The sequence below is a fragment of the Anguilla anguilla genome, chromosome 7 (genome assembly GCF_013347855.1).
Source record: "Anguilla anguilla isolate fAngAng1 chromosome 7, fAngAng1.pri, whole genome shotgun sequence".
In the NCBI taxonomy this organism is placed as follows: Eukaryota; Metazoa; Chordata; class Actinopteri; order Anguilliformes; family Anguillidae; genus Anguilla; species Anguilla anguilla.
Window position 1 is genome coordinate 26,780,362 of NC_049207.1, and position 12,460 is coordinate 26,792,821.

Consider the following 12,460-nt stretch of genomic DNA (forward strand, 5'->3'; position numbering starts at 1 on the left):
GTCAGCGAATAAGAGGTGGCAGAGGACAAAGATTGCCAGGGCTGGGGATGAGAAAGCAGGAACGAGGGGTGAAAAGAAAAAAAACGAGACGTGAGGATAAATTAGTGGCGTGTTCCTTCAGAAGCGAACCTCAGAGGTTGTGGATGTAAGCATTGTTTTTGGACGTGAACTGAAAGTAATGCAATATGCCTGGATGACAGGGGGATACAAGGACAGCCAGTCAACCAAAATGGTGTTTAAAACAAAATGAACCACGATGCTGTAATATCTCTCACGCTCTCTCTTTTTTCACTCTCTCTCCATTTCATTCTTAGGCTATTTCTTCTCTTCTTGCTGTCTCTCACCTCTTTATGTCTACTCTCTTTTCTCACTCTTCCTATCTTATGCTCTATCGATTTCTTTCTTACTCTCTCTTGCTGTCTGTCTCTTGGTCTTAGCCAGTCTCTCTTTCTGTTCTATTTCTCAATATATCTCTTTCTTACTGTCTTTCTCAGTCTTTTTCTCCCTCCATCTTTCCTTATAAAAAGATGAAAAGATTCAGTTATGAAGCAGTTGTGTATTTTTCATTCATATTTATCATATTTAACAACAAAAATGAACATAATCGGGACATGCAAACGAAACACTGTGAATACCCCCCCCCCCCCACCACACACACACACACACACACACACACACCACCAATGTTCCACAAAGTAACAATTAAGTGTGGAAAGAAAGGTGGGGAGCATGTTAATCCAATGCAGCCTACCCAGCAGCCATCTTTGAATGTAGCAAATATGAATGGAGTCTATTATGCCTGAGATACTACCTGCAACCTGTCTGTGCCTGTTTGCCTCTTGTTTTAGCCTTAAGAGAAGAATGTTCTGCACCAAGGGACTCAGGTCTTCAGGGAAGTACTAGTGTGACATGTAATGAAAAATCTATTGTTAGTGTGGGCTATTGTTAGTGTAACTTCATGCATTCATAGTGCAATACAAGTTGCATCTTTTTGCTTAATCTTTTGATCCGTCATTTTCTTTCATAACATTTCTAGTGGTCGGATGTCGTCATATGACTACCTATAGATAACGAATGGGGCATTTGACGGTGAGTTTCGTCATGCCATTTACTGACACCTTGAGCAGTCGCTGCCGACATATGTATAGGCTATATGGACAGCATTCGCGTGCGGTTTTATATTGGCATTCAGGTGGCAAAGCTTAGGGTGCGTCAAGCATGTGAAAATAGTGGAGCAGTTTCAACTTGCGCGAAACCACAAGCGAGGACACGAAGTGCGCTTGGGCGTGGGCGTGGTCTACCCCGGAGAAAATCACCTGCGGTTCTGTTTTACAAAGATGGAAGCGAAGCAAAACTCAGACACATCCCGATGCGAGGGAAGAGAAGCAGAGGAATGAAGAGGTTTTTTGGGACACACAGAGATGAGGATTACGGACAGGTTCGGTACCTCACGGCCAAATGTAGCCGACTCGCACAAGAGAAAGGTAAGCCGTCTCCAATGCTTGTGCACGATGATTCCCTAGGCCATCTGAGTTCGAGGCTATTAATTTTTTTAAGCAGCACGCCACCAGAAGTCCTCCTGAACATTTACGGTTATTTCTAAGGACAGGATTTCTAAGGACATAAAAGGCCTACTTTTAATGAAATCAAAACATGCATTATAGTAGTAGTAGTAGTAGTAATTTATTTCGGTCCTTATTAACAATTTTCCAAAAAGAATGCACATCGAAATAAATAAATAACAATAAGGCATTAAATTAAATTAAAAGGAAAACAAAAAATATTGACCGAAAAGGTGTAGGCTGAAGCTTTAGCTTATTATACCTACCCTTTTTACATAGAATATTCTAATAGGCAACCCTTTCACTACTAGTTTTAGGCTATACAAAAACAAAACAGAACAGAAACAAAAACAAAAGTTCCAAACGCTTCATACACAATAATGATCACAACTCCGTTTTATATTTGTTTACCACATTATTTATTTTATTTTTTTTTATTTGCAAAGTGAACTACACATTCTTAATTCCTCCATTATGTTAGCCTACATACTGTAATAGTGACAGGGCTATGTAAAAATATTTTACGATTTTAGTTAAATTCTGAATGATTAAAGAAGACACTACACAGTCAACAAAAAAAGCATGCCCAATTGCCAAGTTATGATGCATTGCATTGTGTTTTATTCTATAGACTAAAGCATGTCAAAATGGCTAGCATTTTTAAAAGGTTTATACACTAAATATAGACCAAGTAACCTTCCAGAGAAGCCACACTCTTGGCTTTTCCTCCTCTGATAAGTACAACACTTCATATGACACAAAGTTCAAACCCTTACCCCTGATTAGTTATAGCTTCTTTTTCTGAGTCTGTTGTTCTTAGCTCATTTGCATAGTTTCTTTCCTGTTCGTATAACTTAGTTTAGTGTTCAGCAGGGCAGTTGACAGGTTATCAGCAGAGTGCACTTTTTGTGTTACTGGGCAACCTAGCTCATGATCTAATGAGCTTTAGAAATTAAATTATATGGACAATAATAGGTTTGTGTAGTGTACATTTTGGTTAAAACTAAGGCTGCTTTAATCATCAGATTCTATATCTGACTGTTATTGGGACGAATACAGGAAAGATTCGCTTGGATTGGATGAGATTGTATGATACTTTGTTTTGTGTTTGAAAATTATTGTTATTTTTTGCATACCTGCTTTCTGTCAACACAAATAACACACATAACAGAACAGAAAATACAAATAATTAAATGGTTTCAGTACTGATGTTGGACAACTTACACACACTAAATGCACTCCTTCAGAAATGAAAATAATGATTTGCTTTGGAATGCAACTGTTACATTAACCCATTTGCCACTTGAAGCACTGCATTCTGCCTCCCTTTTACACTTACTCTTCCACTTAATTTTATGTTGTAGCTCATGAGTTCAGGTAGTCCATGCTAAAATATGTTCTGACCCAAAAGATGTGGAATCAGCTCTTTGCAGTTTTAACCTGTATGCATGTCACTCTGGCTATAAGTGTCTCGTAAACGTCTCAATGTAATATAAATGTAATTAAAAGCAATCATGTGATGCAGAGTATCAGTGTTTGCCAAAAGCCTGCTTTTCATTGGTTGTCTCAAAGTAGATGGCATGCAAGTATGTGTCAATCTGCGTCTTGCCAGAGGGAAAAGTAAAATGTATACGCTTGTGTGGAACTTGGCTAGCTTTTATATTAAATGTGTTGTTTTTTCAGGTTTAGGTTCCTCTCATGACCTGCTGAGTAAAGTTATTTTAAGTTGCCAGGGCCATAGTAGTAGTCAGTCCATAATCTTATAACATAACCTAATATGTCATATTAAGAGCAAGAGGGAAATAGAGAATGTAGTATTAGGAAGCAAATGTCTCAGGGGCTATATATTTGGATTTACTATGTATTTAGTAACATTTTATGCATTTTAAAATGTAAAAAATAAATCAGTTAATTTAAAAAAACCTGCTTTATCGTAGACAGATAGCGATGGAAAGGTGAAATTTGAGACTTCATTAAAACAAAAACAGGCAGGAGCTACTGCATGCTATTAGTGAATAGGTGATCCACTGACCATATTTAGCTGTGGAGAATGAAATGCTCCCACGTTTCACATGGGTTTCATGAAACCTCAGTGTCTCTAATACTAGAAGCCATTGTTCTGAGATGTGGGATACTTGCCATATTTGTACAATATTTTTGTTCAACAAATGTAAATGTAATGTGAAGAGTGTGCATGCCCTTTAATAATGTTGATTTTGAGACATCAATGTGGTCAGTGCAGATAAGCCTGAATGATAAATAAAGAACACACCTGTCCTTATGTTACACGTGTGCTACAGCAGTTCTGGAGCGGGAGTTCCTGGTTGCCGGAGAGAGGGAAAGGACCCTCAGGAAAGATCTAGAAACTGTCTCCCGCCAGCTATGTCAGCAGGAGCAGCTCAATGTAGAGCTGAGCATCACGCAGGACCAGCTGCTCAGCCAGACGCACCAACAGAAGGTAGTTCTGTTACACTTAAAACCATAGCTGGGATTACGATACATCTCAAAACAGATGCCAGTGCACTGTTGTAATTAATATTTTGAGCTTTTTATGACTGTCTGTTTATGACTGTCTGGAGTCAGTTTTCAGGGCATCTGTCACACGCCCCTTTGCTGGTATGTTTTCCAACCTGCGTGGACTTGCAGTCTCCCTATAAGTTTTTGTGGTATTTTGATGGAAGTTGAAAGAGATTTGGTCTGTGCTTCACATGATGGCACACAAGCCAAAAGCTTAATTAAGATCTTGGACACTTACATTTAGAGAGATTTGTTCTCTCTCTGTCTAATTCTGTGTCTAATTCATATGTACATGTTTGTGTATGTGTGCGTATGCGTGTGTGTGCATATGCGTGTGTTTGCATGTGTGTACCCCTGCATGTATATTTCTATGTGTTTGTGCGTATCTATGTGTACGCATGTATATGTGTGCGCATGTGTGCATATGTATGTATGTGTATATTTGTGTATATGTCTGTGTGTGTATGTATGTGTATATTTCTGTCTATGTCTGTGTGTGTATATTTGTGTATATGTGCGTGTGTGTGTGTGTGTGTGTATATGTGCATGTGGGTGTGTATGTATGTATGTATGTATGTGTACATTTGTGTATATGTCTGTGTGAGTATATTTGTGTATATGTGTGTGTGCGTGGTGTGTGTGTGTGTATTTGTGTATATGTGCATGTGGGTGTGTATGTATGTATGTATGTGTACATTTGTGTATATGTCTGTGTGTGTATATTTGTGTATATGTGTGTGTGCGTGGTGTGTGTGTGTGTATTTGTGTATATGTGCATGTGGGTGTGTATGTATGTATGTATGTGTACATTTGTGTATATGTCTGTGTATGTATATTTGTGTATATGTGTATTTGCGTTTGTGTATGTGTGTGTGTATCAGGAGCTGATGGAGTTCCTGCAGCAGCACCTGCGCAGAACGGTGGAGGAGGGCTCTCGGGACACAGGGCTGCTTGGCCTGCAACTGGAGCAACTGTGCACAGAGATGCAGCAGCTGCAGGACACCGAAGCACAGCTGGAGGGCCTGGTGGAGGAGCTGCACAGGGAGAACCAGAGCAGGGCTGCACAGGCAGACGTCCTGAATGCGCAGCTAGACAGGTACTGTCACCTCACAGGCTGCAAGCAGGACGTAAGGAGCCATGAGGCTCTGAGTTAGGTTTTTTCAGGACATTTTTTGCTCTCTTTGGGCTTATACAGCAGGTTCCAGGAGCTGGAGGCTCAACAGAATTCCCACCAGGAGACCATATTGGAGCTGGAGGCCCTGAAGATCTGTTACCACGAGATATTACTGGAGCTGGATAGGGTACGGACCTCCCACCAGGAGACAATAATGGAAATGGACTCTCTGCAGACCTCCCACCAGGAGACCCTCCTGGACCTGGACGCTCTGGAGACCACTCACCAGGAGACTGTGCTCGAGCTGGACGCTCTGGAGGCGACCCACCAGGTGACTCTGCTAGAACTGGAGTCGCTGAAAAGCTTGCACATGCAGACAGCCCTGGAGCTGCAGACGCTGCGGAGGTCTCACCAGGAGAAGGTTCTGGAGCTGATGGGGCTCCGCGGTTCTCACAAGGAGACGGTGGCGGAGCTGGAAGCGCTGCAGAGATCTCACCAGGAGAACGTGGAAGAGCTGCAGGATCTGCGGTCCTCCCACGAGGTCACGGTGCAGGAGCTGCAGCAGGAGAACCAGAACAGCTTGCGGAAGCTCCAGGAAACGGCCGAGCAGTTCGAGTGGCTCTGCGACCAACAGCGGAACTGGATGTGTTACGTAAAGAGGTCCTTGCGCTGCTCTGTGAAAACCCACCATCCTGCACCGCTCTATACAAACTCACCATCCTGCACCGCTCTATACAAACTCACCATCCTGCACCGCTCTATACAAACTCACCATCCTACACAACTACACAAACTCACCATCCTACACAACTACACAAACTCACCATCCTACACAACTACACAAACTCACCATCCTACACAACTGTACACAAACCCACCATCCTGCACCACTCTATACAAACTCACCATCCTGCACCGCTCTATACAAACCCACCATCCTGCACTGCTCTATACAAACTCATCATCCTACACAACTACACAAACTCACCATCCTACACACCTACACGAACTCACCATCCTACACAACTACACAAACTCACCATCCTACACAACTACACAAACTCACCATCCTACACAACTACATGAACTCACCATCCTACACAACTACACAAACTCACCATCCTACACAACTACACAAACTCACCATCCTACACAACTACACAAACTCACCATCATACACAACTACACAAACTCACCATCCTACACAACTACACAAACTCACCATCCTGCACCGCTCTATACAAACTCACCATCCTACACAACTACACAAATTCACCATCCTACACAACTACACAAACTCACCATCCTACACAACTACACGAACACACCATCCTACACAACTACACAAACTCACCATCCTACACAACTCTACAAAAACCCTCCATCCTACAGGGCTCTACACAAACCCACCATCCAACACAACTCTACACAAACCCACCATCCTACAGGGCTCTACACAAACCCTCCATCCAACACAACTCTACACAAACCCACCATCCTGCACAACTCTACACAAACCCACCATCCTGCACAACTCTACACATGCTCAGCATCCTATATACCTTTACACAAACTCGCCATCCTGCAACGCCCTGCACAAACCAGCCATCCTGCATTACTCTACACAAACCCACCATCTTGCACCACTCTACTCAAATCCACCATCCTACCCAACTCTACACAAACCCACCATCCTGCACAACTCTACACACACCTGCCATTTGTTATGACCCACAAGGGCAGCAACACAAGAATACTGCATTAAAAAAAAAAAGAATTTTGCAGTAGAGCAGAGTGTTCACTACCCAAACAGGGCTAGAATTTATTTTACAGACACAACAACAACAACAAAAATATAACACTTAAATAATTAATCATAGACACAGAAGACAGCTGGTAAAAAAAATCATAAAATTAACAAAAAGAGAGGGTCAGGCCCCTCAGCAGTTGGAGGTCGGACCTGGGGGCCCTCTCACCTAACAGTTTACAATCTAGACAAATAAATAACAAAAATAACGAAACGAAAAAAAATCTACCATGCTTCCAGTCTGCACCAAAATCAAAACGTAGTAATGGCAATGTAGCTTTTCCAGCCCGGCGTGGCAAGTGATCAGGGGAGCCACCTGCTCAAGAGCTGGAGTCTTCTTATAAGCAGAGACAGGTGTACCCAATCTCCAGTTAAGCTCCAAATGGGAAACCTGGAACACAACCACCACAGGGGGGATACAAAACGAAACAAGGCAAAACAAAACATACATACATAACACCATTCTAAGACAGCTTTGCACAAACCTGCTATCCTGCACCACTCTGCAAAAACTTGCCATACTGCACTGCTCTGCACAAACCCACCATTCTGCACTGCCCTCAAACATACAGCAAGTTCAAAAATGCATCTGTTAGGAACTAACGGCTGGAAATAAATAGAGATGAGGTCATTTTCTTGGACTTGAAAATTCTTGAAGAAGCACATACTGCTTAAGAAAGTGGAGGTCTTTTAATAGCACTTTGCTGCCTATGGATACTCCATTTTTGGCTGTAAAACAACTGCATGTGGTTCCTAATTCATTGTCCACTTTAGGTGGAAAATTATTATGATTCTGACACTGGTGAAAGTGCAGCTGTTTCCCATTAAACTGCAGGTATAAGGTCAGCATGTCCGGAGAGAAGGAGGCCCTGTTAAAGCAGATGGGAAGGATGGAGAAAGAGCTCATCACCCTCAGAAAGAGCTCTTCAGAAGAGGGAGGGGAGACTCAACATGAAGTGTCCAGCAGCACACCAACAGAGACTGAGACTCAGCACTGTGAGAGTGAAACAACTGACACTGAGGACTATGGGTAAGAACAGACTGAGACTCATCACTGTAGTTAAGAACAGACTGAGACTCATCATTGCCGTTAAGAACAGACTGAGACTCATCACTGTAGGTAAGAACAGACTGAGGCTCATTACTGTGGTTAAGAACAGACTGAGACTCATCATTGTGGTTAAGAACTGGCTGAAGCTAATCACTGTGGGTAAGAACAGACTCAGGCTCATCACTGTGGATGAGAAGAGACTGAGACTCATCACTGTGGGTAAGAACAGACTGAGACTCATGACTATGGTTAAGAAGAGACTGAGCCTCATCACTGTGAGTAAGAACAGATTAAGACTCACTGTGAGTAAGAACAGACTGAGACTCAAAACTGGGTAAGAACAGACTGAGACTCACTGTGGGTAGGAAAAGACTGAGACTGATCACTGAGTGATTCAGTTTGATTCCCACTGCGCCCCTCTCCCTATGTTTGCTGCAGGTTCACTATGTGGGATTCTGACATTATGTCCGATCTTCAAACTGAGGTGGAGAAATGGCGGCGCCGTTATGAAGACCTGTACATTAAACTGGCACAACATCGGGTAAGTCCATTAGCTTGAAAGGAAGGGGCCCCAAAACTGAAATATGGGGTCACCTCTGGAGTCTGAAAAGGACTCCCGAAAGGTCTTCAGCAAAATGAGGGGAAAAAGTTTCCTCTATATACTGTTTTATATCCATAATTCATAAATTACACTATTTTGACTTTCAGATAGGCCTGGTAGTAAATGCAGTATACAAAAAATAGTCATATGCTTGGCCATATTATGATAATTTATTGCAATGTATTTCTTACTAAATAAATGTATTGTATAGATTTGTAGTCCAGACATCCCCTTTAGACATTATTCCTAATAATAGCGTGCAAAATACCCTCTGTGTTTCAGCCTGTACTGGATATGGAATACATGCCATCTCCCCCCCTCACCCGCTTTTACAGGGGTTTTCAAGGTTAAAAAGTTTGGGAACCCCTTGCATAGAAAATATACTTATGTCCTGGGTTATTATAATGAATGGACATATTTTCAATGTACACTATTTCCAGACTACAAGTATAGTAAGTATAAAATTAGTAATATTTGAAATTGAATAATTAAAAATACTTCTTACAAGTAGAGTAATAAATTCCATCAAAGTTACCCATTAACATTAAGCATCAGGACATGGATGCATTTCAGCAGCCATTTCATGTTTTCCTGTAAATCTTTTAACCAAAATTCTTAATCTTAATTTATTAAGCTGAAGGACTGTTTGTTTCTTAATTGGTTATAATCCCAGCCAGCAGAGCACCAGAGGAAGCCATGTTACTATAGCTTCAGTCCCGGATACCATGTGGGGGTGACATTTGGACAATGCCAAGGGCCCTGACTCACAGGGGCCCTCAAAAATCGTGCTGTAATTGTGCTGGGATGGTGTGGCCTGGGGTGGTGGGGCCCATTGTGACATCTTTTCCTGGGGCATTGGTTTAAATCAGCTTTTGAATCAAATCTGGTTCAAGCCATGTAAATGGACATAAGACAAAGGGCCTGCTGTCTGAAATGGTAGGAAGAACATGGAGGAGGCAGAAAAGCTCAAGGCTTCTGTGATCCACAGTGCTTCTTAAAAAATACAGATTTTGGACGGTGCTCAAGATGGAGATCAGTGTCAGTGGGATGGTATAAAGCCTGTGGAAAATGTGGAAAATGTAAAACAAGACCAGGTTAAAACCTAGTATATGGCTGGACCTAACACACGTGATCCGGCCGACCAATGATGTAACTTCCTCACTCAGTCACTGAGTCACTCAGTCACAGACATTCGTGTTTGTAGGGCTGGCCCCGCTGTTGCGGTCCAGCCAAAAATAAGACATTTCTGTAAATTCTATAAATTGTCTTTTATGAGAGGTCCATGCCACCACTCCACACAGAGAAGATGTGGAAGTTTTTTGTGTGTTTTGCCTCTATTAAATTCAAGACTTAATAAAAAATATTATATTTTATAACCCAGGCTGTCCTTGAGAACCAGCCACAGAATTTGGCGTGATGTGTTTGTTCATTGTGTGTGTGTTTTGGCCCTTGTTGTGAATTTTGGTCTCCTTGTACGGTTTCCATTCGCAGCTTTTTTGGCCTCACACTCCCTGTCACTTGTTTGTTTTGTGTTCTGAGGAGGAGCATTCTGTTGACACCTTCCGGAAACCTCCCTGAGGGGCCAGGAGGGCACAGCCGGAGACGCACTCCCTTCGGCCTTGCGTCTGGGACTCTCCGCCCTGCCAACCAAAAAATGTCCTTCACTCAGCCTTCTCCACTCAATCTCACTCTCTCTTTGGCTCTGCTCCTTTCTTTATCTCCCTGAGTCCCTCCTTCCTTTCTTTTGTCTCTCCCCCTCTCTCTGTCTCTCCTCTCTGTATCCTCTGTCTTTGTCTCTCTCCCCCTTTCTTTCTCTCCCTCCCTCTGTCTTTCCTTCTCCATCTTTTTTTCTCTCTCTCTCTCCCTCTGTCTCTCATTCTCCATCTTTTTCTCTCTCTCTCCCTCTGTCTCTCATTCTCTGTCTTTTTCTCTCTATCTGCTTTAAAATGTCTGTGTGCCCTCACTCCCTTGCAATGGGAGCTGACTTATCTCCTGAGAAATAATGTACACAACACACCTGCTTCTTTCTCTCTGCACCTCTTAAATGTGGATCATGGATGGTGATGTTTAGTTAAATAATGTAACCTAATATGAATGTGTGAAGAGCAAGGTTTTCCTGCCCTGACAAAATTAAGGGACTAAACCCTCATAAATGGGCCTGTAAACATCTGTAAACACTGAAATATCCATATATATACACTAAAGTAAATGAATAAAGGACAAATAATGAATTCACAAAATGTCCCCCCCCCCATCTCCTATGAATTACTGCTGAATTTTTAAAAATGTATTATTATCTTTTGGAAATAACATTTAAGCACCGTGCTGGATGAATTCTGTGTCAGCACTGCAGAGGGCGCTGGTGTCCCACTTTTCAGGGAACAGTCCAACACTCTTGTTTCAATTAAGCACACTAATATGGCCAGCTGAATAACTGGAGGTTGCATATGACCAAGAGAGGTCAATAAGTGAGCTCTGTTGTGTTTGTTTGAATAGGTTTTCCTGAGCTTGTGTGGTTAAGCAGGCGCAGTGCCAGGAAGTGGCCTGGATTTGCATGTAATTCTGCATCTGCCACCAATCAGGATATGGTGTGAGCTTTTGGAATTAATAATGAGTCAATATTCTGAGGCCGTGCTGTCCTCAGAGTTACTGGAACTGCTTGCTCATTTAACCTGGTGGCACTCACGAAAAATGCTAAATGTGCAGCTGATGGCAAGAGTTCATTAAGAAATGTTAAGACTAATTCATTATATGTTACATTACATTTATCCACAAATGTTTGTTACTTTTGAAAGAAACGGGACCTGTGGATTTAGTAACTAGTTTGTGTTGATTACAGTTACACTCAACATAGGTTCTTGGTTGATGCCTGTAAAAATACATTGTGGAACCATGCTTTTGGAGAATGGGGATGCGGGCTGAATTCAAGCGTTGCGCTTTGCCTCAGTGTGACCTCACTTTCATTGTATGACTTCAGAAATCAAACAATGTGACAAATTATTGATGTAGCACATCATGAGGACGAGAACCAGCTTTGCAGGGGAGAAAGGCGTGTGGACTCTTTAGTGTTCAATGATTCAATGACTTAAATTGGGCCCTTAAATTGAGTGCTGAAACAGACCAAAAAATAAACCAATGCTGTGGCCCTGCAGAACTGGTTGAAGTCCCTGGGTTTGTTGTTTACATCAGATTGTTCATTTTGCCAACCCCTGGCACCCATTTTTACTTCTCTGGAAGAGGAAATGGGATGAGGGTGGGCATTTTAAAGACCCAGTGAGATCATGTGGAATTAAAGGGGTCGAGTGGTCCCAGATGAAGAAGTGTTGCCGTTGACCTGGAGCACATTGTTCCCTCAGTTTACACTCTGCTCACAGCTTTTAAAAACCACTGTGAATGACAGCCCCTCTAAGAAACAAAAGGAGGACTCCTTCAGAGAAATAAAGAGAGAGCAAGAGAAAGAGGAAGTGGGAACGAGAAAGAGTAGGGTGCTGCAATAAGACTCTGACCTGCTGTTGACCCCTCATTTGGGAGTACTTTCAAGGCCCACAGCAGCCGGGTTTACAGCCTTGGTGGTGTTCCCCAGGGGTCTGTATTTGGGCTGACTGCCACGGGTCTGGACAGTGTCGGGGTCCAGAGGTGGAGTGGCCCCTGGTTGTACCTCCTTGGGCCTCTTGGGGATAAAAAAACAGTGACTTGACCATTTCTTTCTTTATAAACCATGTGTCTGAGTAAATTTAACTCTTAGCATAAGCTAATGAAGTGCGAAAGATATAGCCTATTTTTTCATCTTTAATACTTTTTCAGATTT

At 42.3% G+C, this 12,460-nt stretch overlaps 1 protein-coding gene across 3 annotated transcripts; it reads left to right on the plus strand.

The window, feature by feature from the left end:
• Positions 1-795: 795 nt before the first annotated feature.
• Positions 796-10,433, plus strand: LOC118231288 (hyaluronan mediated motility receptor). 3 transcript variants are annotated; one of them, XM_035424969.1, is made up of 7 exons: positions 796-1,484; positions 3,863-4,020; positions 4,961-5,175; positions 5,278-5,853; positions 7,836-8,030; positions 8,490-8,592; positions 10,192-10,433. In XM_035424969.1, exons 1-7 carry the CDS (start codon positions 1,154-1,156, stop codon positions 10,228-10,230), a joined length of 1,617 nt encoding a protein of 538 aa, XP_035280860.1. In that variant the 5' UTR covers positions 796-1,153; the 3' UTR covers positions 10,231-10,433. The 3 variants fall into 3 exon arrangements, with proteins under 3 accessions (XP_035280860.1, XP_035280859.1, XP_035280858.1); XM_035424968.1 differs by having other exon boundaries at positions 797-1,484; positions 3,866-4,020; positions 5,275-5,853; XM_035424967.1 differs by having other exon boundaries at positions 799-1,484; positions 5,275-5,853.
• Positions 10,434-12,460: the final 2,027 nt, after the last annotated feature.

What these genes read in the sequence shown, in the direction of transcription:
- LOC118231288 (XM_035424967.1), top strand. Translation starts at nt 1,154, where the DNA reads ATGGACAGCATTCGCGTGCGGTTTTATATTGGCATTCAGGTGGCAAAG. An exon ending in CTGAATGCGCAGCTAGACAG is followed by an intron (nt 5,176 to 5,274) that starts GTACTGTCACCT and finishes GGGCTTATACAG; the next exon opens with CAGGTTCCAGGAGCTGGAGG. An exon ending in ACTGACACTGAGGACTATGG is followed by an intron (nt 8,031 to 8,489) that starts GTAAGAACAGAC and finishes TGTTTGCTGCAG; the next exon opens with GTTCACTATGTGGGATTCTG.